General features: G+C 44.7%; 1 protein-coding gene across 1 annotated transcript; it reads right to left on the bottom strand.

Annotated features, from left to right (window-relative positions):
* Positions 1-4,431: 4,431 nt before the first annotated feature.
* Positions 4,432-11,503, bottom strand: Ctsv (cathepsin V). The gene is made up of 8 exons (XM_008855111.3): positions 11,360-11,503; positions 10,245-10,381; positions 9,638-9,760; positions 9,129-9,275; positions 8,030-8,254; positions 7,466-7,628; positions 6,168-6,285; positions 4,432-4,831 (listed from the first exon to the last, which is right to left on the bottom strand). The coding sequence occupies exons 2-8, from the start codon at positions 10,368-10,370 to the stop codon at positions 4,732-4,734; spliced, it is 1,002 nt and encodes a 333-aa protein (XP_008853333.1). The 5' UTR covers positions 10,371-10,381; positions 11,360-11,503; the 3' UTR covers positions 4,432-4,731.
* Between the last annotated feature and the right edge of the window lie 12,694 nt (positions 11,504-24,197).

The following is a 24,197-nucleotide window of genomic DNA, read 5'->3' as shown; positions in this document are numbered from 1 at the left end:
CTTTTGAGAGGGGCCAGATGAGAGTGCTTTGCAATAGCTTCAGGCTACACTCTGTGCTGCTCTGCCACTTTGGTCATGTGACCCAGGAGATCCAAGTGTCAGTGACTCATAGGGACACAGACGGAGATGGAGCATTGACAGGGCTGTACGGCTGAGCCACAGTGCAGACCTTAGGATTGGGGAAAAGGCCATGTGCAGATAATTTTGAAATCTTTGTGTGTGTACTGATGCATGCATTCTGTAGCTCAGACATGGATGCTAGTCCTTGCCTTCCACCTGGTTTGAGGTAGGGTCTCTTGTTCTCTGCTGTGTGTGTGTATCAGGCCACCTGGCCTGAAGGTTTCTGTGGACTCTCCTGTCTGCACCTCTCATCCTGTCATACAAGCTCAGGGATTTACAGACATGTGCTACTGTACCTGGCTTTATTTATATGTTTTGGGGATCTGGATTCCAGTCTTCACTTTTGCACTGCACATAGTTTTACTCACTGAGCCATCTCCACAGCCATTTTGTTTTGTGATTGGGCTTTAGGCACTGAATACTTAACCATGTGCCATCTAGTTACCGTGTGACCCAAACTGCCCATCATGAACTGGGTGTTGACTGATCCTCTATGACCTAAAACTTGAATAACAACACTCCATCATCAAACAGAACTGGTATTCATGGTTGGGTTTGAGCAGGTTCTTAAGGCATGGTAAATTACATGGGGAAAGTGTCCTAAATGCTGATGGTCCTGGCCTGTTACCTTCTCTCCAGTCCACACCCATGGCACTATGGAGAGCTCTCTATAATCAATTGATGAGAAAGCTTGAGGCTGCTTCGGAGGGCTTGGAGCTGTATGCAAACAATACTTGAGAGTGGCAGTGGCTGTCCCTTTTCTGGGATGTCCCTGGAGCATAGGGTGAAGAGAACCCTGCTGGGTGGGGTCCTGAGCACTGTACCTCGTAATGCACTTTGTAAGGAGAAATGATCGGATAGGACGAAACACTGATTTCATGGGCTGTGTGTGGCCAAGGGTCTGACTGGTCCCAAACTTGGAAGGAGCAAAAGGAAAACTGGAAGTATGTAGGAAGACTTCTCTGAACAGGCAAATAACGTGATGTTTATATCCCATGTGAATTTTCAAAGGGTGACCTCACAGGCAAGGTTTTGAGTCTATAGGTACCTGTCAGCTTCCCCAGCAGTCAGCCAATGAGATTACAAACAAGTGGCTATGGTAACAGATGAAGGTTCCTGTGGGCAGGGAGGAACCATGACTATTGACTTCATTCTTTTTTCAAAAAAATTCTTTTTAAATTTATGTGTCTAAATGTTATTGCCTGCATGTAGGTAGGTGTACTCATGTCATGTAATACCTGCAGAGGTGAGAAGAGGGTGTCTGAGCCCCTGGAACTGGAGTTACAGACAGTTGTTAGCTGCCATGTGGGTGCTGGGACTCAAAACCCTGGTCCTCTGCAAGAGCAGCCAGCCAGTGCTCTTACCACTGTGCCATCTCTCCAGCCCCTTAACTTCATTCTTAAGTCTCTAGAGGTGGTGTAGCCCTGTCGTCTAGGTGCTCAACAGAACTTCAATGAATAAATAACATGAAGTTTTAAAATGTGCTGAAGAGAGCTGGGTGTGGAGCACTTTAATCCCAGCACTCAGGAGGCAGAGGCAGATGGATCTCTATGAAATCAAGGCCAGCCTGGGCTACATAGTAAGTTCTAGGCCAGCTGGGGCTATAGGGAGACCCTGTCTCAAAAACAAACAAAAAAAAGTGTGCTGGAGAGAGAATGAGCCTTTGTGTATTTCAGTGATTACTGTGTAGTGCTCTGGGAAATACACTGTTTGTTCTTTTTAAGATCTTAGTTTGGGGGCTGGTAAGGTGAGAGAGCTCAGTGGGTAAAGGTGTTTGCTGCCAAGCCAGTCAACCTGATCTGGAGCCTACATGTTGGAAAGAGAGAACCAATTCCTGTCCTCTGTCACTCATGCCCCCTGCCACCCCAGTAAATGTAATAAAAAATTCAAATTTCACAGGCAGAACATATGTTCTGCTGTGGAAGTTTCTGGATCCCTCCCCTCTGGTAAGATACTTGGTGTTCTAGCTTACCTTGTGACCTGAGCACCCCAGCTTGATTTGCTCAGTCATCTCTCATCTTCCCCTAGTTCCACTGCAATTTAACTAGGGTAATATTTTAGACACTGAAGAAGAGGAAAATAAGTTTATGCTTCCCAATTGATTTTTCAAGTCCATCAGCATCTTTGAAAATTACAAAACCTTTAAGTATCTCCATTATACTTGGACATCTGAGGGTTCTCTTTGACAGTCTTGACACTGTATTTAAATAAGTCATCAGAGGTTCATTCAACTTAGTGCTTTAAGTTTCCCTGGAGCCCAAGCAGTCCACAGACAATGTTGAATTAGACTGATATTGCAGAGCTAGATAAAGAAACTTTCTGGGTCAACGAGATGGCTCAGCATGAAGCTGCCCTCTGACCTCCACACACACATGACCCTGCCCCCAACAAAATAAATAAGAATGTAGAGTCAGCAAGATGGCTTGGCAGTTGGAAGCACTTGTTGCTAAGCCTGATGACCTGAGAGTCCTATCCTCAAGGCCCACATGGTGGAAGAATTGACCTCTACAGGTTTTCCTCTGACTTCCATACAGGTACCATAGAATCCACGTGCTACCCCCAATACAATAAATACGTACTAAAGACTGTTAAACCTTTTTTCAGGAGAGAGAAAGGGCCGTGGGCAAAGGCCACCCCAAGGAATGTGAATCTCATTCCTATTCCCCATCTCTCATCTTCACAATAGACTGGTTCAATTAAGTATTTTACCAGCTTATTGCTTGCATTTCCTTATTTGACTGAAAATAGACATAACCTAGGCTTTACACATACACGTATATCTGCATTTGGCCTAAAGAATGCAAAAATATTTTTACAACTTGTTTTCCTGCTAAAGACCGATGCTGTGGGGCAATCTCAATACTTACCCCCAATTCTCACACAACTTTGGTAGGATTTCCTTCTCATAAACAAGAAAATAAATACCATTTTATTTGTACTTTATCACTATTCCTGTAACTCTGCTTAGACTGTTTTGTTCCCTTCCAAATTTATTTTTAAGTCAGGGATTAAGTTACTGAAGTCTGTTTGGTCTAGTGACTTCTGGCCTGCCCTTTACTTATGATTTCTCAAAGCCAAAGGACTTTTATAGTCTTTCCTGATCTCCTGGGGACCTTGAATACATTTCTCTATCTATTACCAAATACCTAGGTGTGTTAATCACAACTGTTCAATGTGTTTTTACTAATCCTGGGTGGCTCAAGGTTTCCCCAGGCAGTTATGTGGACTCTTATCAGAGATGACACAACAAAACCAAAATACCCAGCAGCCCACCTGGGCCTGGTTTTTCTTAGAACTACAAAGCAGTGTATGGCTGTCACCTGCAGGTAGAAAGACTTCTGACAGTACTGCAGTTTCATCACACACATAGCCACCTCTTTTTAAGTCAGGGTCTCCCTGTAGCCCCAGCTGGCCTGGTTACTTTGTAGACCAGGCTGGCTTTGAGCTCATAGAGATCTGCCTGCCTCTGCCTCCTGATTAAAGGTGTCAGCCACCATACCTGGCATTTCTACTCAATTTACCCTCATCCTGTCGGATTTGCTAGATTTTCCCAGATTTGAGATTTGGAACTAAGTATGTCAGTACAGTCTGTAATCTTAACACTCAGGAGGTTGAGAGACTGTGATTGTACATATGTTAATTATCTGTCATTTAAAAATAAATCTAGTAGGGCTGCTGAGATGGCCCAGCATGTAAAGGCACCTGCCACCAAGCCTAAGAACTGGAATTCCATCCCTGGGACCAACATGGTGGAAGGGAAGAAATGACTCCTACGAATTGTCCTCTGACCTCTATACATACCCTCTATGGCATGCTCCATTCCCTAATTAAAAAAAATGCACCAGTGAGATGCCTCAGCAGCTAAAAGTGCTTTCTGTACAAGCCTGATGACTTGACTTCAATCCCCAGAGTCCACAGTGGAAGGCAGAAGGGCAGAACTGATTTCCATACATGCTCTGGGGCATGAACATGCTGCACTCACACACACTATACACAATTCAAACAATTTAAAAAGTCTGTAAGCAGTATTAGGTTATACATAGTCAATGGGAAGCCAAGGTCAAATCTGTGTACTTTCAATTAGAAAAGCCAGAAGACCCCAGCACCTTCACCTTTCTCCTGCCGTTATCATGGATACCCTGAGCCAGTGCTAGACCCAAACACTTTTGGCCTGAAACTTGATATGTAGACCAGGCTGGCCTGCATCTTACAGAGATCCACCTGCCTCTGCCTCCCCACTGCTGGGATTGAAGGTATGCGCCACTACTCAAACATTTTCTGACTACATAAAGTCAACATATTACACCGAAGTCCCACTTGTACATACTGAACAAAAGTTTATTTTTAAAAGGTAAAGAAAGCTTTATACATTCTTTTATAAAATGAAAATTCCAGTCTCAGAATTAAGCAATATTCTTCAGTATTATAAAGCTGTTTATAACAGAAGTTAGAAGTAGTGGAAACATTTTACCCTTGTAAAAATGTCACAGAATTCAAATTATAACTTGGATCCTCAATGATTCAAGTACTTTGTCTCAATAAGGGTTTGGTCAGTTTTAAGATAAAGTCCCTCCAGACATGCTGTCCAAGGCCTTTATTACCATTGTCAGCTCACACGGTGGGGTAGCTGGCCGCAGTGGCAATTCCACAGTGATTATTCCTATCCTTGGCTATTTTGACATAGCCTTCTGCACCCCATTCGGGACCCCAGCTGAAAGAGGTTCAAGAAAAATTAGTTAATGCTTAAAAAGAGAACCACTGCACTAACCACCTACCCTAAGTGCTATCAGACCTCACATAAAGACACATAGATGCACCCATTCCTGTGGGTCTTAAACTCTGTGTGTGTATGCATGCTTTGTGTGGGTGCACACGTGGAGGCCGGGTTGACACCAGTGTCTTCCTCTATCACTCTCCCTATTTTGAGACAGGATCTCTCTCTGGACCTGGAACCTCCAGGTTCATCAAGCAACCCCTTCCCCAACTGGGGCACTGGGGTTACAGGTGTGTTGTGGTGCATGGCTTTTATGTGGGGGCTGGGATCCAAACTCAGGTCCTCATGACTGAGTAGCAAGCACTTTCCCCATGGAGTCATCTCCCCAGTCCCTCATTATTTTAAAATTTATTTATTTTTATTTTATGTGTACGAGTTTTTGCCTGCATGTATGAGGCAGGGTCTTCTGTAGCCAAGACTGGCCTCAAATTTACTATGTAGTGGATGATAAGTTTGAACCCCTGATCTGCCTGCTTCCACCAGTGCTGGGATTATAGGCATGTACCACACTGGGTTTTATCTGGTACCAGGGAAAACCAGTGGAAAGAGAGAACTGACTCCCACAAACTGTCCCCTGACCTCCACATGCACACCATAGCATGTTCCAAATAAATACAAGCACTTTACCAACTGAGCTATATCCTCAGCACCCCCTCAACTTTTCTTTTTGGTCTTGAGACAGGGTCTCTTTGTAGCCACAGGACCTGGAACTTACTACGTAAACTAGGTTGGCCTGGATCTCAGAGATCCAGGTGTCTCTGTTTCCTGTGTGCTAGAATTAAAGGCACACCACTATATGCTGCCTTCCTCAACTTTTGAGAAGAAATCAAGGCAGAACAGCACCACGACAGTCACATTATATCAACTAAAGATAATGAAAACTAATCCTGATAGGCTTTAAGGCTACTGAGAGCTGAGAAAAAAATGCAAAGGCCCAGCATCAGATGACACAAAGAGGCACACAGGCTGAAGTTTCTGCTAACTGTATCACGTTGAAAACTGGAGAAAAAAAAAAGTGTGCAGCATGCAAATCCACAGTTCCCCGTCTTCAGCTAAAACCTCTGGGGCCGAGGGATTGCAAACTATGAAGAATTTCAGAACTTAGAAATGCAATGTTACAAATCCGTATGAATCGTCCCAACACACTTAGTATAGACTCTTATAATCAAACAAGAACACTTCACTTTTGGGATTCTAAAATTGAATACTAATAAATACTAATCTCAAACAAGAATTCCCATTACAATTTGAAATATTTTATTCAGAGTCATACCTGTTCTTGACAAGCCAATATTTGTTGTTATTTGAATCTGATCCTTCAAATCCATAGCCAACCACTAGAATTCCATGATCCAGGTCCTTGCTGCTGCAGTCTGGTTCATAGTAAATGCCTGGAGAGGAAAACCAACACTGGATGAGAGGTTCCAATTGCCACAGGACAGTGACCCACTCCAGAGTAGGACAGCATCTCAAAATTCATCCTGCCATAGAGTCCAGATACAGTGGAAGATATTAGTAAAAAAAAATAGTAATGGGTAATAGAAAGGAATCCCCCACTTATACTCACCAGAAAAAATTTCAAGTCCAAGACATTTATTTTAAAAAATAGTTTGAGATAGGGTCTGAACTTGCTACATCATCAAAGCTGGTTTTGAACTCATAATCCTCCTGCTTCTACCTCCTGAGTGTTGAGATTACAGACATGTACCACCATGCCTGGTTCATGTGGTGTTAAGAATCGAACCCAGGGTTTCATGCTCCCTGGGCAAGCACTCTGCTGAGCTACATCCTTAGTCTCCCAAATTTTCCCAAAACCAAGTATTTGTTTTAAAGCTTAAGGTGATTTAGGCCCCATCTTCTAGCAAACATACCAGTTGTAACCACAATCTCCCAAAGAAAGCCTTTCTTTGCAACCCACCCCCAGCCCATGCTTGAGCCACAGGGTTGCTCAGTGTCTGAGTCGTTAACACTAAACATTTTTTTGGGAAAAAAGATTCAGCAATCAGAAGACTTAGGTAAATTGGGTTCTATTTACAGAGTGATTCAAAATATTTAAACGGTATTAAACCTACTCAGCAGGTAAAATTGCTTGCCAAACCTGACAACATGAGTTTGACTTCTGGGTCCCACACAGTAGGAGGAGTACTGACTCCTGAAAGTTGTCCTCTGATCCCCACATATATACCCTGGCACACATGTACTCGATCACCAAAATAAATGCAATGAATTTTTTTTTAATGTCTGAAGAGATGGCTCAGCAGTTAAGAGCACATACTGCTTGCAGAGAACCCAAGTTCAGTTCCCAGAACCCACACTGGGTGGCTCACAGCCTCCTGAAACTCCAGCTCCAGGGGATCTGAAGCATTTACAGATATCTACACCCACATGCACAAAACTCTCTTGCAGATCCCACACATACACTAATTAAATATAACTCTTTAAAAATGTATTTGTGAAGAGTTTATAACCATGAGAAAATGCCTAATTAGTCAAATGGAAACATCTCTACATTAAAGTCACTCAAGATCCTAACAGTCCTAGAAAGCAGGTGGCTCGAACTGTGACAATTACCTCTCTTATAGAACTGGAAGGATGCGTGGCCTGCATCAATCGCGGCTGAGATGGGCCCCACAGTCGCCACAGCCTTCATGAGGGCCTTCTCCCGCTGAGGGATGTCCACAAACCCAGTGTCGTTAGCCACAGCAAACTCAGGCTTGTACTTACAGGAGTCATCCTTTCAAAGTTCAAAGAGGGGAGAGAGACTTGATCACAACCATTTGCCTCTCTTGGAACATTAGTTCTAGAAACAAAATACTCAGCAATTTGTAGCTCATGATGTTAAGTCAGAACTTATAAATTATTAAATGACTAGAATGCTGTTAATTGATTTGAAACTTAAAAGTAGACAATTCCTCAGTGAGACCCCTCAGGTTTTGTCCAACTGGATACAGAATGGGTCATACTCTCTATGCTATATAAGCAGGAATAGTTCAAAGAACTATGCAAAGGCTATGATTTGATAATACTGCCAAATATTCTATCATCTAATATATGAATTCTGAAAACTTATCTCTGCAAATGTTCCACTTTCTGAAAACAGCTGGAATGGTAAGAAACAAAGGCTTTTTGTTTTACCTTTGCTTCATAAGGATAGGAATCTTCTGAGTCCAGGCCTCCGTTGTCTTTAATGTACTGGAAGGCATAATCCATCAGGCCACCATTGCAGCCCTGATTGCCTTGAGCCTGAGAACAATCTACAAGGTTCTGCTCACTCAGTGAGACCAATTTGCCATTCTTAAGGTACATCTGTCCTTCCAGTGCCCCAGTTGCACTAAAAGCCCAACAAGAACCACACTGGCCCTGAAAAGAGAAAAAAGTTGACCTGTTTACAAGACAAAGAATGCCAACAGGTTTTATATATGCATACTCTTAAAAATTAGTAAACAGGAAGCTGGGTGTGGCAGTACATGCCTGTAATCCTAGCACTTGAGAGATTAAGGCCAGCCCCAAAGTGACAGGGGTATGTTGAAGCTGCTCACAGCACCTGGCTGCTCCGGGAGGAACAACCCCACAGTTGATGGCTGCTGGGGGAGGGGGAGTTGTTTATTGTTTTCAGTGGTATAGCCACTGGTGAGCAGCCCATACTTCAGTGGATGGCTGCTAAACACCTATGCCCACGAAGGCAAGATGGCTGATTAAACTCAGCCACAAAATAAGGCATGATAGTGGGATAAGGAGGGTTGGTGTGGACAAGGGGGATGGGGGGTTGGGTGTATGAATTTGTCAAATAATAAAGAGAGAATTTCATGTCATGCTACAATATACCAAAGCAAACATGCTAAATTCTTCCTGGCTTTTCTGTAGAAGTGTAAATCAGACATGGTCATACCCGATTCTTTTGGGGGGATAGGGGTATATGTGTATATATGTGCTTGTGTGTATGCTGTTACACATGTATACTGGTGTAGGTGTATGTAGAGGCCAGAGGTCAACTTTGGATGCTGTTCCTCAGTCACTGTCTGCCTTGTTTTTTGAGACAGGTTCTCACTTTTACCTGGAACTCACTGATTTATTTGGCTGTCAGGCCATCAAGGCCCTGGAACCTGTCTTGCCTCCCAGATGTTGAGATTATACCACACCAGCCTTTTCTTGCACAGGCTCTGGGGATCCAACTTAGGCCCTCATGCTTGTGTGGCAAGCACTTCCTCGATGAGCTATCTCCCAGCTGTCATACCTGATTCTTCACAGGCGTCACACAGCCCTTCTCTCTCCAGTCCACAGACTTGGGGCTCTGAAGCATCAGAGGCTCCTGAAACACTTTCCCCTTCTTGTGCTTCTGGTGTTGATAGCCGTTCATCACCTGCCTGAACTCTTCATTGGTCTTCAAGGACACGTAAAGAAAAACAAAAACAAAGCAAACAAAACAAAAGAAAATCACAAAGTTGAAAATGCAAGAGATTAATTTGTAAAAATAAAACCAAGGGGGCTGGAGAGATGGCTCGGCGTTTAAGAGCACTGACTGCTCTTGTAGAGGACCTGGGTTTGATTCCCAGCACCCACACGGTGGCTACAAACTGTCCTTAACTCCAGTTCCAGGGGAATCCAAAGCCCTCTTCTGACCTCCACAGCACTGCACGACACGGGTGCACTCACATACATGTAGGCAATACACTCATACACATAAAAAAAATAAATAAAAAATAAAACCAAGGTGAGGAAGCACAGCAAGGCACCGTCACTCACCATGTCTCCGAAGGCGTTCATTTCCATGGTGAAGCCATGCTTCCCCTCGCTGTACTCTCCATTGTGAAGTTCAATCATTTTCATATTCTTCTCCCACACTGCTCTCCTCCACTCTTCCTCATTCTAGAGGCAAAGAGAACTGCCAGTTTATTTCTACTAAAATTTCAATAACCAGGATCATGCTATTGATCCTGGGATCGTGCACAGAGAGGCAGGTGGCTCTCTATGCAATCTCTGAATTCCAGGTCAGCCAGAACTATAGGCATAGTGAGACCCTGTCTCAAACTAAAACCATAAAAACAAAATAAAAAACAACAACAACAACAACAAAAACCAAACCAAAGAAACCACAAAAACCCAAAACCAGTTCAGCCCTCATCACAAAGTGGATCTACCATCCCAGATGAAGAGGAGCCCTGGGTCACAGATGCCATAAGTCAGAAAGACATTCCCCTTGCCCAGTGACAACAGGGATGTTTGCTACACTGTGCTCAATGGGTGTGATTAGGCTAGGCCTTGTTAACAGCTGGGTTTTAGAAGCTACTCTCCGGCTAGAACTTCCAACAGCAAGGAAGGCATTCTCTGTAGGACCTTAAATGTTACCAACCGTGCCATACAGTCTCCTGTGTGTGGACTTCCACTGGTGCCATTGTGCATCAAATGTTTGATCAAATTTTGGAGTAGCCAAGGCTGCTCCCAAGCAGAGGGCTGCCAGGAAGAGCGAAAGATTCATGGTTCTAAAACCTAGGAAGAAAAAGAAATGAAATGAGGGATCTGATGAGGGTCTTGTATAACTCACAGGCAAGGGCTGGGATTCCAGGGATAAGCCATCAACCAGACTGCAAAACAATTCCTTTAAATGGTTAAAGCTACCTTAACAGAGTAGAAACATCACCACATGTGGGTGTAAGTGGAAACAAGCAAGGAATTAATTTTTTTTTTTAAAGTTAGTTGAGCCCGGAGTGGTAACACGCGCCTTTCATCCCAGCACTCTGGAGGTAGCGGCCCGTGGATCTGCGAGTTCGAGGCCAGCCAGGACTACAACATCTTAAAAAAAGAAAAAGGTATAAACACTTAAAACACTTTTCCATTATTGTAGTGCTGTGCTATACAGACTTGGTAGGTCTCCTAGAAAATTGTATGGTTCAGAATCTTAAGCCAGCAACTAAGAAAAAAGAAAGTGGTTGGTCATTTACTGACAGTACTGGGGTCTCTCAGGTAAAACTTCACTAAGAAGTCATAACACCCCAAGTAGGACACAGGGGTCTCTAAAAGTTAGGATGCCACCTCACACACTTTAATGCATTGCTGGCGGGATGGGTCGGAATCCGACCTTCCTGAAGCTCTCGCGGTGCCTTGACCCTCGGTGATCCAGGTTAGACTCAGGGGCCTGGTCCGGGGGCGTACTGCCCGCTCCGCCCTCGCCAGCTGGTGTTATGGCGGCACGGGGAGCCGCGGACCCGGAGACTCAGCGTGCAAGGGTCCAGCTGCCCGTGCCAGTCCCTCTAGGCCCCGAGACCGCGCGGCCTGACGACGATCCCGCTCCCGAAGCCGGGCCTGCCGACCCGGGGAGGCCGAGAGGTCCCGGCCGGCGCTGCAGTCCCCTGCCGCCCTCCCCGACCCCAACCCGGGCTGCAGATGCTGTGGTCCCCGGCCCCGCACGCTCTCTCTTCCTCCCGCAGCCCCGGCTAACGCAGCGCCTGGACCCGCTGGGGTCCTCACCTGGGGCGGCCAGCTGCGCACGCGCACTCCGCGGACGCGACTCCCAGGAGGTAGCCGAGGTTCCAGAATCTGGCAGACCTTCGCCGGACTCGGGCTTTAAAGCCTCCCCGGCCGCGGTCCTGTCCAGCCCGCCCAGCTGCCGGCCAGCGCGCTGGGATTGGCTGTGCCGGCCGCAGGGCGGGGCCTGTGGGGAACCCAAGCGCGTGACGCCTCTGGGTCCTAACCTGGTACGGGCGGGGCGCGCTGCTTCCCGGGACCCCCTCTCTGGGCTGAGTGAGGCTGGCATCCTCCCTGGAGGGTCGCGTCCTGGAGGTGCGCTGCCATTAAAGGCGCTGGGCTTAGGAGAAACCGGCTGCAGCGGGTTCTGTGTATATTTCTAGCCCAGCCCTACTTTTCCTTTAGTCAGAGTTTGGGGTTAAAATCTGAAGAGCGGAGATTGTGCACAATCTAGTGGTTTCTGTTTAACTCACGACAAAGCTGGGACCAAGTGGAAGAATACACAGTCCGAGGACAGAGGCGATCTCCCAGGGGTCAGGATGGGCTTCCACGGATTTTCGAAGAATCTGGGGGATGGAGACAAGCAACCTAACAAGATGAGGCTGTGGGCAAGTCCAAACCCTGATAAGGAAGGGGACCCAGAGGGGGTCTCCGCAGAGGCTCTAACGCTCTCCTTCCAGCCTTCCCTGTACAGGGATTCCTTCTTAACAAGCCTTTCAAGTCCGCTAGAAATTATTTACAGGGCGGAAAAAAAGGCTTAAGTAAAAAGCAAAGCTGTTGAGATGATAAAAGCTGTTTGTATGCCCTACTTCGCGTTACGAATTGTCTTCCTGTCTTCAAACGCTTCTCCTGGAATTTAATAAATTCACTTTTATAATACTTTTGAATATTTTATTTATTCTGTGACAATTTCATAATGTATACAATGTACCCTTGAGCCTATTCACCCTCAGTTTCCTCTTCCCAGATTCGTCTTACTTAAATATTTCATTTAAAGGCTGTAGTTGTGAAGCTTGAAGAAATTATTTAGATGGAGAAAAATAAACATATAGTAAGGATTCAAGGAAAATAATTCAGAAGCATTCTTAATTTTTCAGTCGTATAAGAAACATATTCCGTTCTGATAAACTGGCTCAGTGGTTAAAGGAGCCTGCAGCCAAGCCCAAAGACCTGAAGGAGCCCAGGGACCCACATGGTGGGGGAGAGAACCAACTACTGGAAGCTGTCCTTTGACAACATGTGCCTTGTTGGCATGAACACACACACACAAAATTTAAAATTAAAAAAAAGTTTTGAAAAAGATTCTTAAATTCATATTTATCTTAGAAAAATAGAAAATAAACATTCTTATCATCTCTGCAACCCTTTTCTAGACTTGTTTCGAGACCAGGTCTCCCTGTAGCCCCAGCTGACCTGGAACCTGCTATGTAGACCAGACCAGGTCAGCCTCAATCTCACAGAGATCCTCCTCCTGTCCCCCGCCCCCCTCCTCCCAGTGTTGGGGTTAAAGGTGAGCACCACCAAGCCTGGCTCCACATCCATCAATTCATTCATTTATTCATGAAAATGGAGAGATGGCTGAGCTGTTAAAAGTGCTTCCTTCTCTTCCAGAGGACCCAGATAGATTCCCAACACATATATCAAGGCTCATAACTGCCTATAACTTCAGCTCCCCAGGATCCAGCACCTTCTTCTGGCCTCGCTGAGCATCTGCATACACATACATACACATAAATAAAAACAAATACATTTAAAAATGAACTTATTGTGGCAATGTGTAAACTTTTACTGAAAAGGGAAATTGAAGTCAATTTTTGTGTCTCAATTTAAAGACAACAAAGAGAAACTGTCAATCTTTCTAAACATTGTTTTATTGTTTATTTTATTTTAGTTTTTGAGAGTCTTACTATGTGTAGCCCAGCTTGACCTCAGACTCAAAATCTCCTGCCTCAGCCTATGGGGTGCTGGGGTTAAAAGTATGGCCAGTACATTTGGCTCAAATAAATTCCGTTGCTGTCATTGCACCTACTAGAGATAGAACCCTTGTGCATGCTAGGTAAGTGCTCAGACTACTGAGTTATATTTTCACCCCACTCTACCCCACCTCTTTTTAAATTTTGAGAGGGTCTCACTATGTTGTCCAGGCTGAACTTGAACTTATGATCCTCCTGCCTCAGTCTCTCGAGCAGCTATGCCACTCTCGTAGGGCTATGCCACTACGCCAGGTTTCAGATGTCTTAAAATATCAAATTTTTTTTAAAGTTAATTTTTTTTGTTTGTTTTGTGGTCTTCTTGAGACAGCGTCTCCCTGTAGCCCCAGCTGTCCTGGAACTCACTATGTAGACCAGGCTGGCCTTGAACTCACAGAGATCCGCCTGCCTCTGCATCCTGAGCGCTAGTATTAAAGGCATGTGCCACCAAGCCCAGCAAAATACCAATTTAAGAAAATATTTTATTATCTTTATTTTATGTGTATGAATGTATTGCCTGCATGTATGTAAGTGTGCTTGTGTCCTGCAATACCCTTAGAGGTCAGAAGAGGGTGTTGGATTCCCTGGAACTGGAGTTATGGATGGTTAGCCACCATGTTAATTCTAGAAATCAAACCTGGGTCCTCTGGAAGAGCAGTGTTCTTAACTGCTGAGCCATCTGTCCAGCCCCTAAAATATCAATTTTTAAAATTTGTATTTACATTTTTTGAAGCAGTAGAAGCTCTTTTCTTTCAAGCAGAAGGCCTAGAAGTTCTCAAATGGTTATAACCCCAGTGTTCAAAATAGTCATTCGCAGGTGAGAATAAGTGCTGACCACCATTTGAGAACAAATGCGGGACAGATTCAGAACTTTCGGAGACAGAAGGTAATGCTTTGGGGCTGGGTATAGGATGGCATCAGGGATACCCTGACTGATTGGAGGTCATCTTGAGGAAGCTGGGGAAAGAATGATTAGAAATGGAGCATCTGTGTGATTGACTTGGGGACTTGGAAGGACAGCTAGAAATGGGTTTGGAGAGCAAACCTGGTGTTCTCTGGTTCATCCAGGTAGGAAGTAGAGGCAAAAATAAAGACGTCATCAGCCATTGAGTAAATTCTGACTGTTCAGAGCTGGTCACCACCCGCAACTGTGTTTCTTTGCTTCTGTGGGTCAGAGTTCTGTGGCTGTATAGTTGCTCTATTGTAATTTGTTTACTCAGTTTATCACAAGCAATCTGAGTTATTTTAACACGTGGGTTTTACAGCTGCCCTAGGGCCATGGCTCCCAGAGATTGTGTATGGTGGAAAAACCTGCCCCTGCGTTAATGCCCTGTGCCTTGAGCAACAGCCTGATGGCAGGCTGGGCAAGAGGCCTGGCAGGGTTGCCCCAGAGAATGGTATTCTCTGCTTCTTCGTATGTAATAGGGGTGGAGAAAATGTCAGGTCCTTTTATGTTCCCCAAATCTAAACTTAAGTCAAAGAATTATCAAACATAGGAGACATGTAGATGGCTATCAAACAAGAAGAACGACATTATTATTCCAAATGTGAACATCTATTTCTAACTACCGATATATAATCTGTTAACACATTTTAGAAATGTGGCATTAGTAATCATTGGGTTCCTTTTCCTATTACAAATTAAAAATTTTAGTTATTATTAATTATTAATATCACTAGTGTGTGTGTTGCCATGTGTCAGAGCCCTCATGTGGAGATCAGAGGGCAACTTTTAGGAGTTGGTTCTGTCCTTGCATGTGGGTTCCAGGGATAGAATTCAGGTTCTCAGACTTGGGCCCAAATGCTTTTACCCACTGAACTGTCTCTCTAGCCTCTTTTCCTGTGTTTCAAGTTCTACTTCTTTGCAAAATAATTTTGATGAATGCTAATGGTGGCATACTCCCTTAATCCCAGCACTTGGGAGGCAAAGGCAGATGGATCTCTGTGAGATGGAGGCCAGCCTGGTCTCCATAGTGAGTTCCAGGCCAGCTGTGCCTACAGGGAAATTGTCTAAAAAAAAAAAAAAAAAAAAAAAAAAAAGGGTGGGGTGGGGTGTGTGTCTGTCACATTTTAGTCTAATTCCATCTTTGGTAAAAAGTAGTTTCCAGTTTAAAATGCCATATTTTGGAGCTGGAGAGATGACTCAGCAGTTTAGAAGACCCAAGTTTGGTTCCCAGTACCCACATGGTGGCTAACAAGCATACCTGACTCCAGTTCCAGGGGATTCGACGTCCTTTTCTGGCCTCCCTGGGCATTGCACAAGACAGGTACCCTTACATACATACATGTAGGCAATATACTCATACATATAAAATAAAAATAAATAAATAAAATAAAAAAATTTAAATAATTTATTTTCATTTTTTATGAGTGTTTAGCCTGCATGTATGTATGTAAGTACACCCGTCTCGTGCAATGACCATGGAGGAGAGAAGAGAGTGTCCAATTCCCCTGGCACTGGAGTCAAGGATAGTTGTTAGCTGCCATGTAGGTGCTGGGAATCAAACCTGGTTCCTTTGCAAGAGCAGTCAGTGCTTTTTAATGGCTGAGCCATCTCTCCAGTCCCCAATAAATAAATAATTTTAAATGCAGTATCTGTGATATACTCTAATACACACCAATGTCTGATATCCTTACACATCTATGTGGGCTTATTTTGCTCACTAGTAAAGTGGGATAGAATTCTTTACTCACTTTCTGGGAGTTGTAAACTGTGGCAGAATTGGCACATTTAATGCTGTGGCTTTCAAGATAGTGCCGACACTTTATACCTCTCCAATGTAACCACCCGTCCAACTTTCTGGAATTCACTAAGAGAAGAATTAGTTGTTAAAATGCTATACAGGGCTGGTGATAAAGTTCAGTTGGTAGAGTGCTTGCCTAGCATGCATGAAGCCTTGGATCCACCCCCCCCACCCCGACCCCCCAGCATTGAATAAACACCCCCTGTGGTGGTGCATGCCTGGAATCTCAGCACTCAGAAAGTAGAGGCAGGAGAATCAGAAGTTCAATGTCATCCTCAGCTGCAGTCAGTCAAGGCCAGCCTGGGAAACATGAGAAAATGAGAAGGAAAGAAACAATGTGTATTAGTTTCCCCTGGCTGTTGTAACAAAGTCCAGCACACTGGCTAGCAGAACAGGATGGGCTTTATTTTCTCATGGCTATGGCAGTCAGAAGTCTGAAACAGCCCTCCTGGGCTGAAAACTAGAGGTCAGCAGCTGGCATCCCTCTACTCCAATCTATCTCTGTACCACACAGCCTTCCCAGCTGGCCTGGAATTTACTATGTAGACCAGGCTGGCCTTGAACTCCTAGAGATCTGCCTGCCTTTGTCTCCTGAGTGCTGGGATTAAAGGTGTGTCCTATCTCCTCGGCTTCTCTCCTCCATAGACACTACTGACTGCATTTGCAACTCCCTTAGGAAATCTAAAATAATCTCTCCATCCCAAGATCCTTAACTTAATCACATTTACAAGACTTTGCTGCAGAAGATAAGGGTTTCTTGTTCTGGGAATTAACAAATGATATCTTTGGCAATTATATTCATCCTGTCATACATGGCATATGTAAAAGTCTCTGTCCCTCTCTCCCTACCTTCCTTTCTTCCTTGACAGGATCTCATGTGTCTTAGGTTAGTCTCCAACTATGTTGCAGAGTATGACCTTGAATTTATCTTTCTGCCTCCATCTCCCAAAATCTGGGATTATAGGCCTGCCCCATCACTAGGGATCAAACCCAGGGCTTGGTCATGCTAAACAAGTACTCTATCAATTTAACTATATCCCCAGCCTCCAAAGTCAGTTTCTTTTATGAGACAGGGTTTCCCTGTAGCCCAGCTGGCCTGGAACTCACTATGTAGACCAGGCTGGCCTTGAACTCATAGAGATTGGCCTGCCTTTGCCTCCCGAGTGCTGTGATTAAGGGCTTGTGCCACCACGCCTGGCCCGAAGTCAGTTTGAGAAGTCTGAGTGACACTGTGTGTTCCCCAAAAGTTGAGGCTATCCTTTGGCCCCTAAACTCCATGGGAACGTTGCACACTGTCATTTCTTTGTTCCATCTGGGTCCCAAATCTGTGCCTCATGTGCTTTGCTATAGACAGCACTTCCCACCTCTACTTCCTTGTAATGACTGACCCAGTGTTTAAAATTTTTTTCATTTTATTTACTTATTTGTTTATGTGTATGTCAGCCCATACATGCTATGGTGTACATGTGGATGTCAGAAGACAATTACAGGAGTTGATTCTCTCCTTCCACCATGTGGATTCTGGGGACTGAATGCAGGTCAATAGACTTGGTGGCCAGCACATTTACCCAATGAGCCACCTCATCACTGGCCATTGGGCCAGTGTTTTAAGTTTCAAGACCCCACCACCGCCACTACAGTTTTCAATATGGCCTTTAATTTTTCCACAGCCAGCTGTCCCATGAGCTCTGCACATAAAAACATTGATCATCCAGTCTTTTCCTGTTTCCGTTTCAGGCTTGAGCATCTCCCTGTTACACTAGACTCAATTAATAAATTATTACTTCACTCATGCAAGGACTTGTCCATCCCCACCCCCACCCCCATTCTATGCATTCTATATGTCTCATTATGGTCCTGGTAAAGACAGTGAAGATGTTTGTACTGAGAGTCAGGTACGTGCACACCTGGCCTGGAGTTGTTTCAGGGGAAGGACGTCTCCTTCTGTGAGGTCCTGGCACTCTTGGGAATGAAAGCATTGCTAGAAGGTTCCTGATGCAGTGGTGATGATGCAGCTAGTGATCATAGCTAATTGGGCTGAGGCTCCAGGCACAGTTCTGAGCACTTCACACATTCCTCCTGTCATTTGTGCAGCAACCCTGTGACAGTGCTTCTCAGACTCCGGTGTGGGTCAGAATCACCTGGAGGGCTTGGGGAAACAGATAGCTGAACCCCACCCTGGAGGTTCTTGTTCAGAGGTCTGAGACAGAGTTTCAGAATTTGCTTTATGTGTGTGTGTGTGTATGTGTGTGTGTGTGTGTGTGTGTGTGTGTGTGTGTGTGTGTGTGTATGTGTGTGTGTGCGTGTCCGTGCCTGCATGTGCACTTGTGGAAGTCAGAGATCAATGTCAGGTGTTGTTATTCAATCACTCTCCACCTTATTTTTTTGAGACAGTCTCTCAATGAACCTCACAAATTTGGCTAGACCGGTTGGCCAATAAACCCCAGTGATCTTCCTGTCCTGTTCCTAGTGCTGGAGTTAAAGGCTCACTGGTGTGTCTGGCTTTTACTTGAGTGCTGGGTACTGAGCTCAGGTCCTCATGCTTGCACAGTTAAGTTCTTTACCTATTGAACCATCTCCCAGCTCCCGGATTTGCTTTTTAACAAGTTCCCGAGGGATGCAAGTGGTACAGGTTGGGGATCCCATTTTGAGAACCACTGTGGAAGGAGATGGGCACCTTACAGATGAGGGTAGTTCCTGCCATGAAGGGGTTGTGTGCAGAATCAAATTGATAATGTGTGAGGTCTCTTCCTAAAGTTAAGAAGGAAGTTCAGTGCAAAACAGGCCAGCATGGCCCCGAAAAGGAAGCTGAACTCTTGGGCCTTTGCTCTTTACCCTTCTCCCAGCCCCCATTCCTTGCCTGTCAAACTCAACTCTGGGAGCCCCAAGGCACCTGGAGAAGTGGGCTGTGATCACTGAGGCTGTAGGAAGTAAAGCCTCAAGACTCCTCCGGGCCAGTCTCTTGACTTTGATGCAGATGCCAGCTCATCTGGTATCACTCTGGAAGGAGGAAAAGACAGATGAGCCATGCAGAAGGTATGCTGCCGGGACTGGGCTGGGAGCTGAAACTTCCTGCCCCACTAGAGTCCAGGAGGGCATTTTGCCCTGTGCTCCTGGGTGTGGCTAGGAGACAAAAGCTTTGCACCTTCCCTTGATGGATTCATGCTCAGGTTTTTAAGCCTAATTAGGTACCGTGCTTGAGTGGCAATCTTAGGCCCATTCATTCATCAATTTCAAAGCCACATGCATAAAATATCCCATGTACAACATTTTTGAGACCACAAAATGAAATAACTAGAAAGAACCTTGTAGTCAAGCACCTCAGATTTTCTCCATGATTCCCTCAAAAATCCAAACCAAGGAAATTTTCCCCAAATAAGCTTTGGGTGTCCTGGTCTTCCTCCAGCCTCCCCCTACCAGCAGCTGTTGCTTCCTTGCACAGGTTTCACTGTCCTTACATCGGACCTGTGACTGTGGTCTAAGTGCATCTGAACTTCACCCTGAAATCCTTAGGCTCCAGTGAGGAAGCTATCTTCTTTGAAGAACTGACCCTGTTCTTAATAAAGAATCAGATCATCCCCCAAGTTCCCTGCTACGATGCCAGATGAACTGCAAAGCAGGAGCTCAGCACAGAACTCACAGTCTGGTCCAAGGCAGCATTATGGGTGGTTGGGGGCTGGGCTGTGTGTCTCCAGGTTCTTGACATTTATTTTGTATTTATGTATGTGTGTGTGTGCATGTGCCATGGTGGGCCTGTGAAGGTCAGAGGACAACTTTTGGGAGATGGTTCTCACCTAGTACCATGTGGGTCCTGGGGATGGAACTCGGGTCATCGGGCTTTGTAACAAACGTTCTTACTACTGAACCATCTCACTCACCTTCTTGGTGTCTTATTCAATAAACTGAAATAAAGGCTTATACAGATTTTGAAGTAAGAAAGAAACTTTATTCAGCAGTGGAGCAAGGTTCTGGTGAGATGGCTCAAGGGTAATGGAGCTTGCTGGCAAACCTGAAAATCAGAGTTTGATTTCCAGAAACCCCATGGAAGAAGGAGAGAACTGACTTTTGAAAGTTGTCCTCTGAACTGAACAAGTCCATTGTGGTATGTGAGTGTACACACACACACACACACACACACACACACACACACGCACGTGCATGCAGACTACATACTAAATAAACAAAAGTAAAACAAGAGAACAGATATCCTGTCAAGAGTGACGGCAGACTCTGAGTGAGAGAGCACCCAGAGCCTCGGGTTATTGTCTGAGGTTTCTTTTATGGGGTCTAAAGGTAGGAGGGGCTGGTTACCAAGGTATCTAATTGGGTGGTTCTCTATTTTGATCAACAGATTTGAATCATATAACCTTTTTTACTGTGTGCATCCCTTCCCACAATTCATCTGATTTTAATCATATGCATCTAATTATGTATAAGCATAAGGTCAGTAGGGGATTCGCCCTGGAAGTTCACTCAGAGGACTGTTTGTCTTACTGCAGATGCCCTAAAAACCAGTTCAAGCTGCATCAGTCCCTCTTGCTCTTGAACTCAGATATAATGGAGAATATGTTTGAATAGAAACTACTGTCAAGGGGAGGAGAAACTTACTCTGCTGTTTGGAGTGGGGTGTACGTGCAGCCCGATGTAGGTGAGGGTCCTAGGGTGTTAGGTGCATTGTTAGAAGGAATGTCTGTGCATAACATGTACAGGTGGGGTCTTAGATTGCCAAGTGCATTGTTAGAGGAGGGATATGTGTCTAGCCCAAGCCAAGTGGAGCCTCAGGTTGCTAAGCTATTCTCTATCTTTGCCTACCTCAGAGGTAACAATTACTTCTTTAATGCATTTCCTATCTGCAGGGTTCTCTGTCCAGATCTGCTCCCCCCTCCTCAAATAAGAGGAATCAGATGACAGCAGAAGGGGCAGGTCTCCCAGTTGTATAGCCCTGCTGCACAGTGACTAGTGAGCCTTGGAGTTTTGCTGTTTTCCCTCAGAACCTCCTTGGCTAGCATGTTAGCTCTGTGGTTCAGAAATCAAGAATTACACAGATGGCTATTCCCAGGCTGATTAGCATCTACACAGGGATAGACCTCTGTGCCCCATAAATGCACCGATGCCTCTCCACAGCCCTCTCCCCTTCTTACACATGTTCCCAGCTTCTACATGCTCATGAGCTCCACGTGGAATGTTGTCAATAAGCCAAGTTGAGCAGCTTCACCCAGGGAGGGTTTTTTTATCCAGAGAGAGCAGCACAACTCTGTAAAAAGCAAAAAGGGGCTGGTGCAATGGCTCAGCAGGTGAGGTGCTGCCGTGCAAGTTTGGCCACCTGCATTTGATACCTGGGACCCACGTGGCAGGAGAGAACTGACTCCTGCAAGTTGTCCTCTGACCTCCACACATGCATTGTGGCACTCAAACACACACACACACACCCAAATAATAATAATAATAATAATAATAATAATAATAATAAATAATAAACCCAAAATTTAAAGCTAAGGAAGTTCACCAAGTAAATTTGAAAGGTGATTTAAAAAAGGTTTTTTTCTTGTTTAAATGAAACTAAATGATGATTTGGATGACTTAGGAAAAGAGGCTGAGCTACAGCAGGAGGAAAAGTGACCCTTATTTACTCATCCCTTCTCCCTTCCAAAGCACTTGAAGACAGAGGCTTCATTTTATCCTACTTGGGTCTTGTCTGTAACAGGTACCCCTGAATGCCATTGCAGAATGGCTGTTTGACTAGGAGAGGAGTTGTTGCTCCTGTGGTTCCAACTTCCTGGGGCCTGGTACATAACCTCAGAGCTCAGTGAGTCTCAGGTAGACTTGGGGAGCTTCTCTGGTTCCCAGGACACATAAATCCCGACACCTTTCTCACGTCCTTATGGAGCTTTGAAATGCCCACAGGGAACTTTGAACTCCCTTTGGTTCTTCACCTGTGGGGTGTGTGTGTGTGTGTGTGTGTGTGTGTGTGTGTGTGTGCACACATGTGCATGCAGGTTGATGTGCACAGGTGTGAGTTTGCATGTACAGGCCGGAGGCTGATGTTGGGTGTGTTTCTCATTTGTTTTCTCCCTCTTATTTTTTGTGACAGGGTATCTTGCTGAGGCTCACTGATTAGACTAGACCGGCTGGCCAGCAAGCCCCAGAGGTCTTCCTGTCTCTGATAGGCCAGCACTGGAACTATAGGCACATGCTACCCACCACTACTGGCTTTTTATGTGGGTTTTGGGGATCAAACTCAGGTCCTCAAGCTTGCTCAGCAAGCACTTTACCAAATGAGTCATCTCCCCATCCTGAGAATGCCTGTGTTTCTTATAGTCTCCCCACAACCAGAAACTAGCCAGTGTCTTAAGCAAGGGTCCGTTGGACCTCACCCTCTTCTCCTTGGGGTCCTGATAGAAACTAGAACTCTGCTGGAGTCCACTAGGGCAGTGCCAAGGGTCTCTGTGGTGGAGTCTTGGGATGGCCAGCCAAGGCCCTTCCATTATTACCTCTCTGATTCCAGCACATTTTGCAGAGGACAGGAAGCTGAGACCATCTTCTTCTCTCTTGTAGAGCAGTCCTAGAGGGAAATAGAGGAAAAACAGGAATAGTTCGAGGTACACAAGATTCGAAGTGAAATCAGCCCAGAGGTCATTTAAGGTCAGATACCACATGTTTAGTCATGGTATCCAAGAACATCCAGCATAATAGATTAATTTAGTATAATGCCATTACATTCCCCCTGAGGATCCCAGCAGGACACCCAATAGCAAGTTCTCTCTACAAGTACAATTGAAGTTGCCACTTGAAAATGGGTAATTTGATTATTTTGATCAGTTGATGTAAGAAAAGAAAGCTGGGAACTTCCATCTCTGTTTTTATGCTTTTGGTTTTTGTGAGTAAGCTTTTAAAAATATTTATTTATGTGTGTGTCTGTGCATGTGTGTAGAGGTCAGAGGACAGCTTGTGTGAGTTGGCTCTCCCTTTCACCATGGGTCCCGGGGGTCAAGCTCTAGTCATCAGGTTTGCCAGAATGCACCCTTATTCTCTGAGTCATCTTGTGTATGGGCTTTTTGAGACAAAGTTTGTTATGTATCCCAGGCTGGCATTGAGCTCAGACTAAGCAGATTCCAAAGTCACAGCAATTCTCCTGCCTCAGCTTCCCAATTTGTTAGGGTTACAGGCATGTATCACCAAACTTGGCTTGCTTTTGGTCTTTTTTGGATTACAGAAGCAGTGAAAAATAAATCATTTATTCTTTCCTTCTAATTTATTATTTTGATGGAGATGAAAGAATTTGCTGAAAATACTAAATGTTGACCACTAAGATTACTGACTATCCCAAATGTTCCATTTTGAAACCTTCCTCTTTAACCTGGTGGATAGCACTTGTAATCCCAGCACTCAGGAGGCTGGAGAGGAGTCTCATCATGCGTTCAAGACAAGCGTGGGGTATAAAGAGATCCTATTTCAAAAAACCAAAAATAAATAAATTAGTGAAATTAAATTAAGCACAAATAAGCATAAAGTTAAATCTTTTCCCTTTACAGCCATATTTACATTAAAACAATATCACATTGTATACTTTGATTGTATTAAATCTTTGCTAATTAAAAAAGAAAATGAAAAAAGAAAAAGCGTGACAGAAAGATTCGTTTAACTCACTCAGGCAAAAGGCTTGCATGGCAAGTGCTTTATCTGCTGAGCCATATCACCCCCACTCTCTGGAAAGATGACGAACAAACAACTTTCAGTATCCTTTGACCCAATTTACCACTCAATTCTTTGGTACTGAAATGCAGAAAACTGCAGGGTTACTTCTGGCAGACATAACTTGAGACAAATGATGCATTCTCTTCAAGTCTTGGTTTCATCCACTATAAAATAGATAATGCCCACGGCATCATGCGATTGTATTAAAAATAAAACGGGGTAGCAGTAGTGGCGGTATAATCGGTCACCTCCAGAATTCCTTTCTCGAAAATTCGTGTAGCCTTAAGAAATGGCATTCAACCTAAAGACACACTAATACTGCAGCCTCAGCCACTGAACTGGAGTACTGCACGCTGATTGTACTCATGTTCTTGACCATTCTAACACATCTGGAATCCTGCTGCCAAGCCTTATCACAGTGTTCTGATCAGT

This window comes from Nannospalax galili, unplaced genomic scaffold (assembly GCF_000622305.1).
Source record: "Nannospalax galili isolate Female #2095 unplaced genomic scaffold, S.galili_v1.0 scaffold467, whole genome shotgun sequence".
In the NCBI taxonomy this organism is placed as follows: Eukaryota; Metazoa; Chordata; class Mammalia; order Rodentia; family Spalacidae; genus Nannospalax; species Nannospalax galili.
The sequence above is the reverse complement of the archived record's forward strand: the minus strand, read 5'-3'. Positions and strand labels throughout refer to the sequence as shown.

Bases quoted from the DNA above. Each gene is read 5' to 3' on its own strand.
- Ctsv (XM_008855111.3), bottom strand. From the start codon at position 10,370: ATGAATCTTTCGCTCTTCCTGGCAGCCCTCTGCTTGGGAGCAGCCTTG. The intron at 9,761-10,244 runs GTTGGTAACATT...CTTTGCCTCTAG, and splicing joins ACAGGAGACTGTATGGCACG to AATGAGGAAGAGTGGAGGAG. The intron at 4,832-6,167 runs GTATGACTCTGA...AACCTCTTTCAG, and splicing joins TATTGGCTTGTCAAGAACAG to CTGGGGTCCCGAATGGGGTG.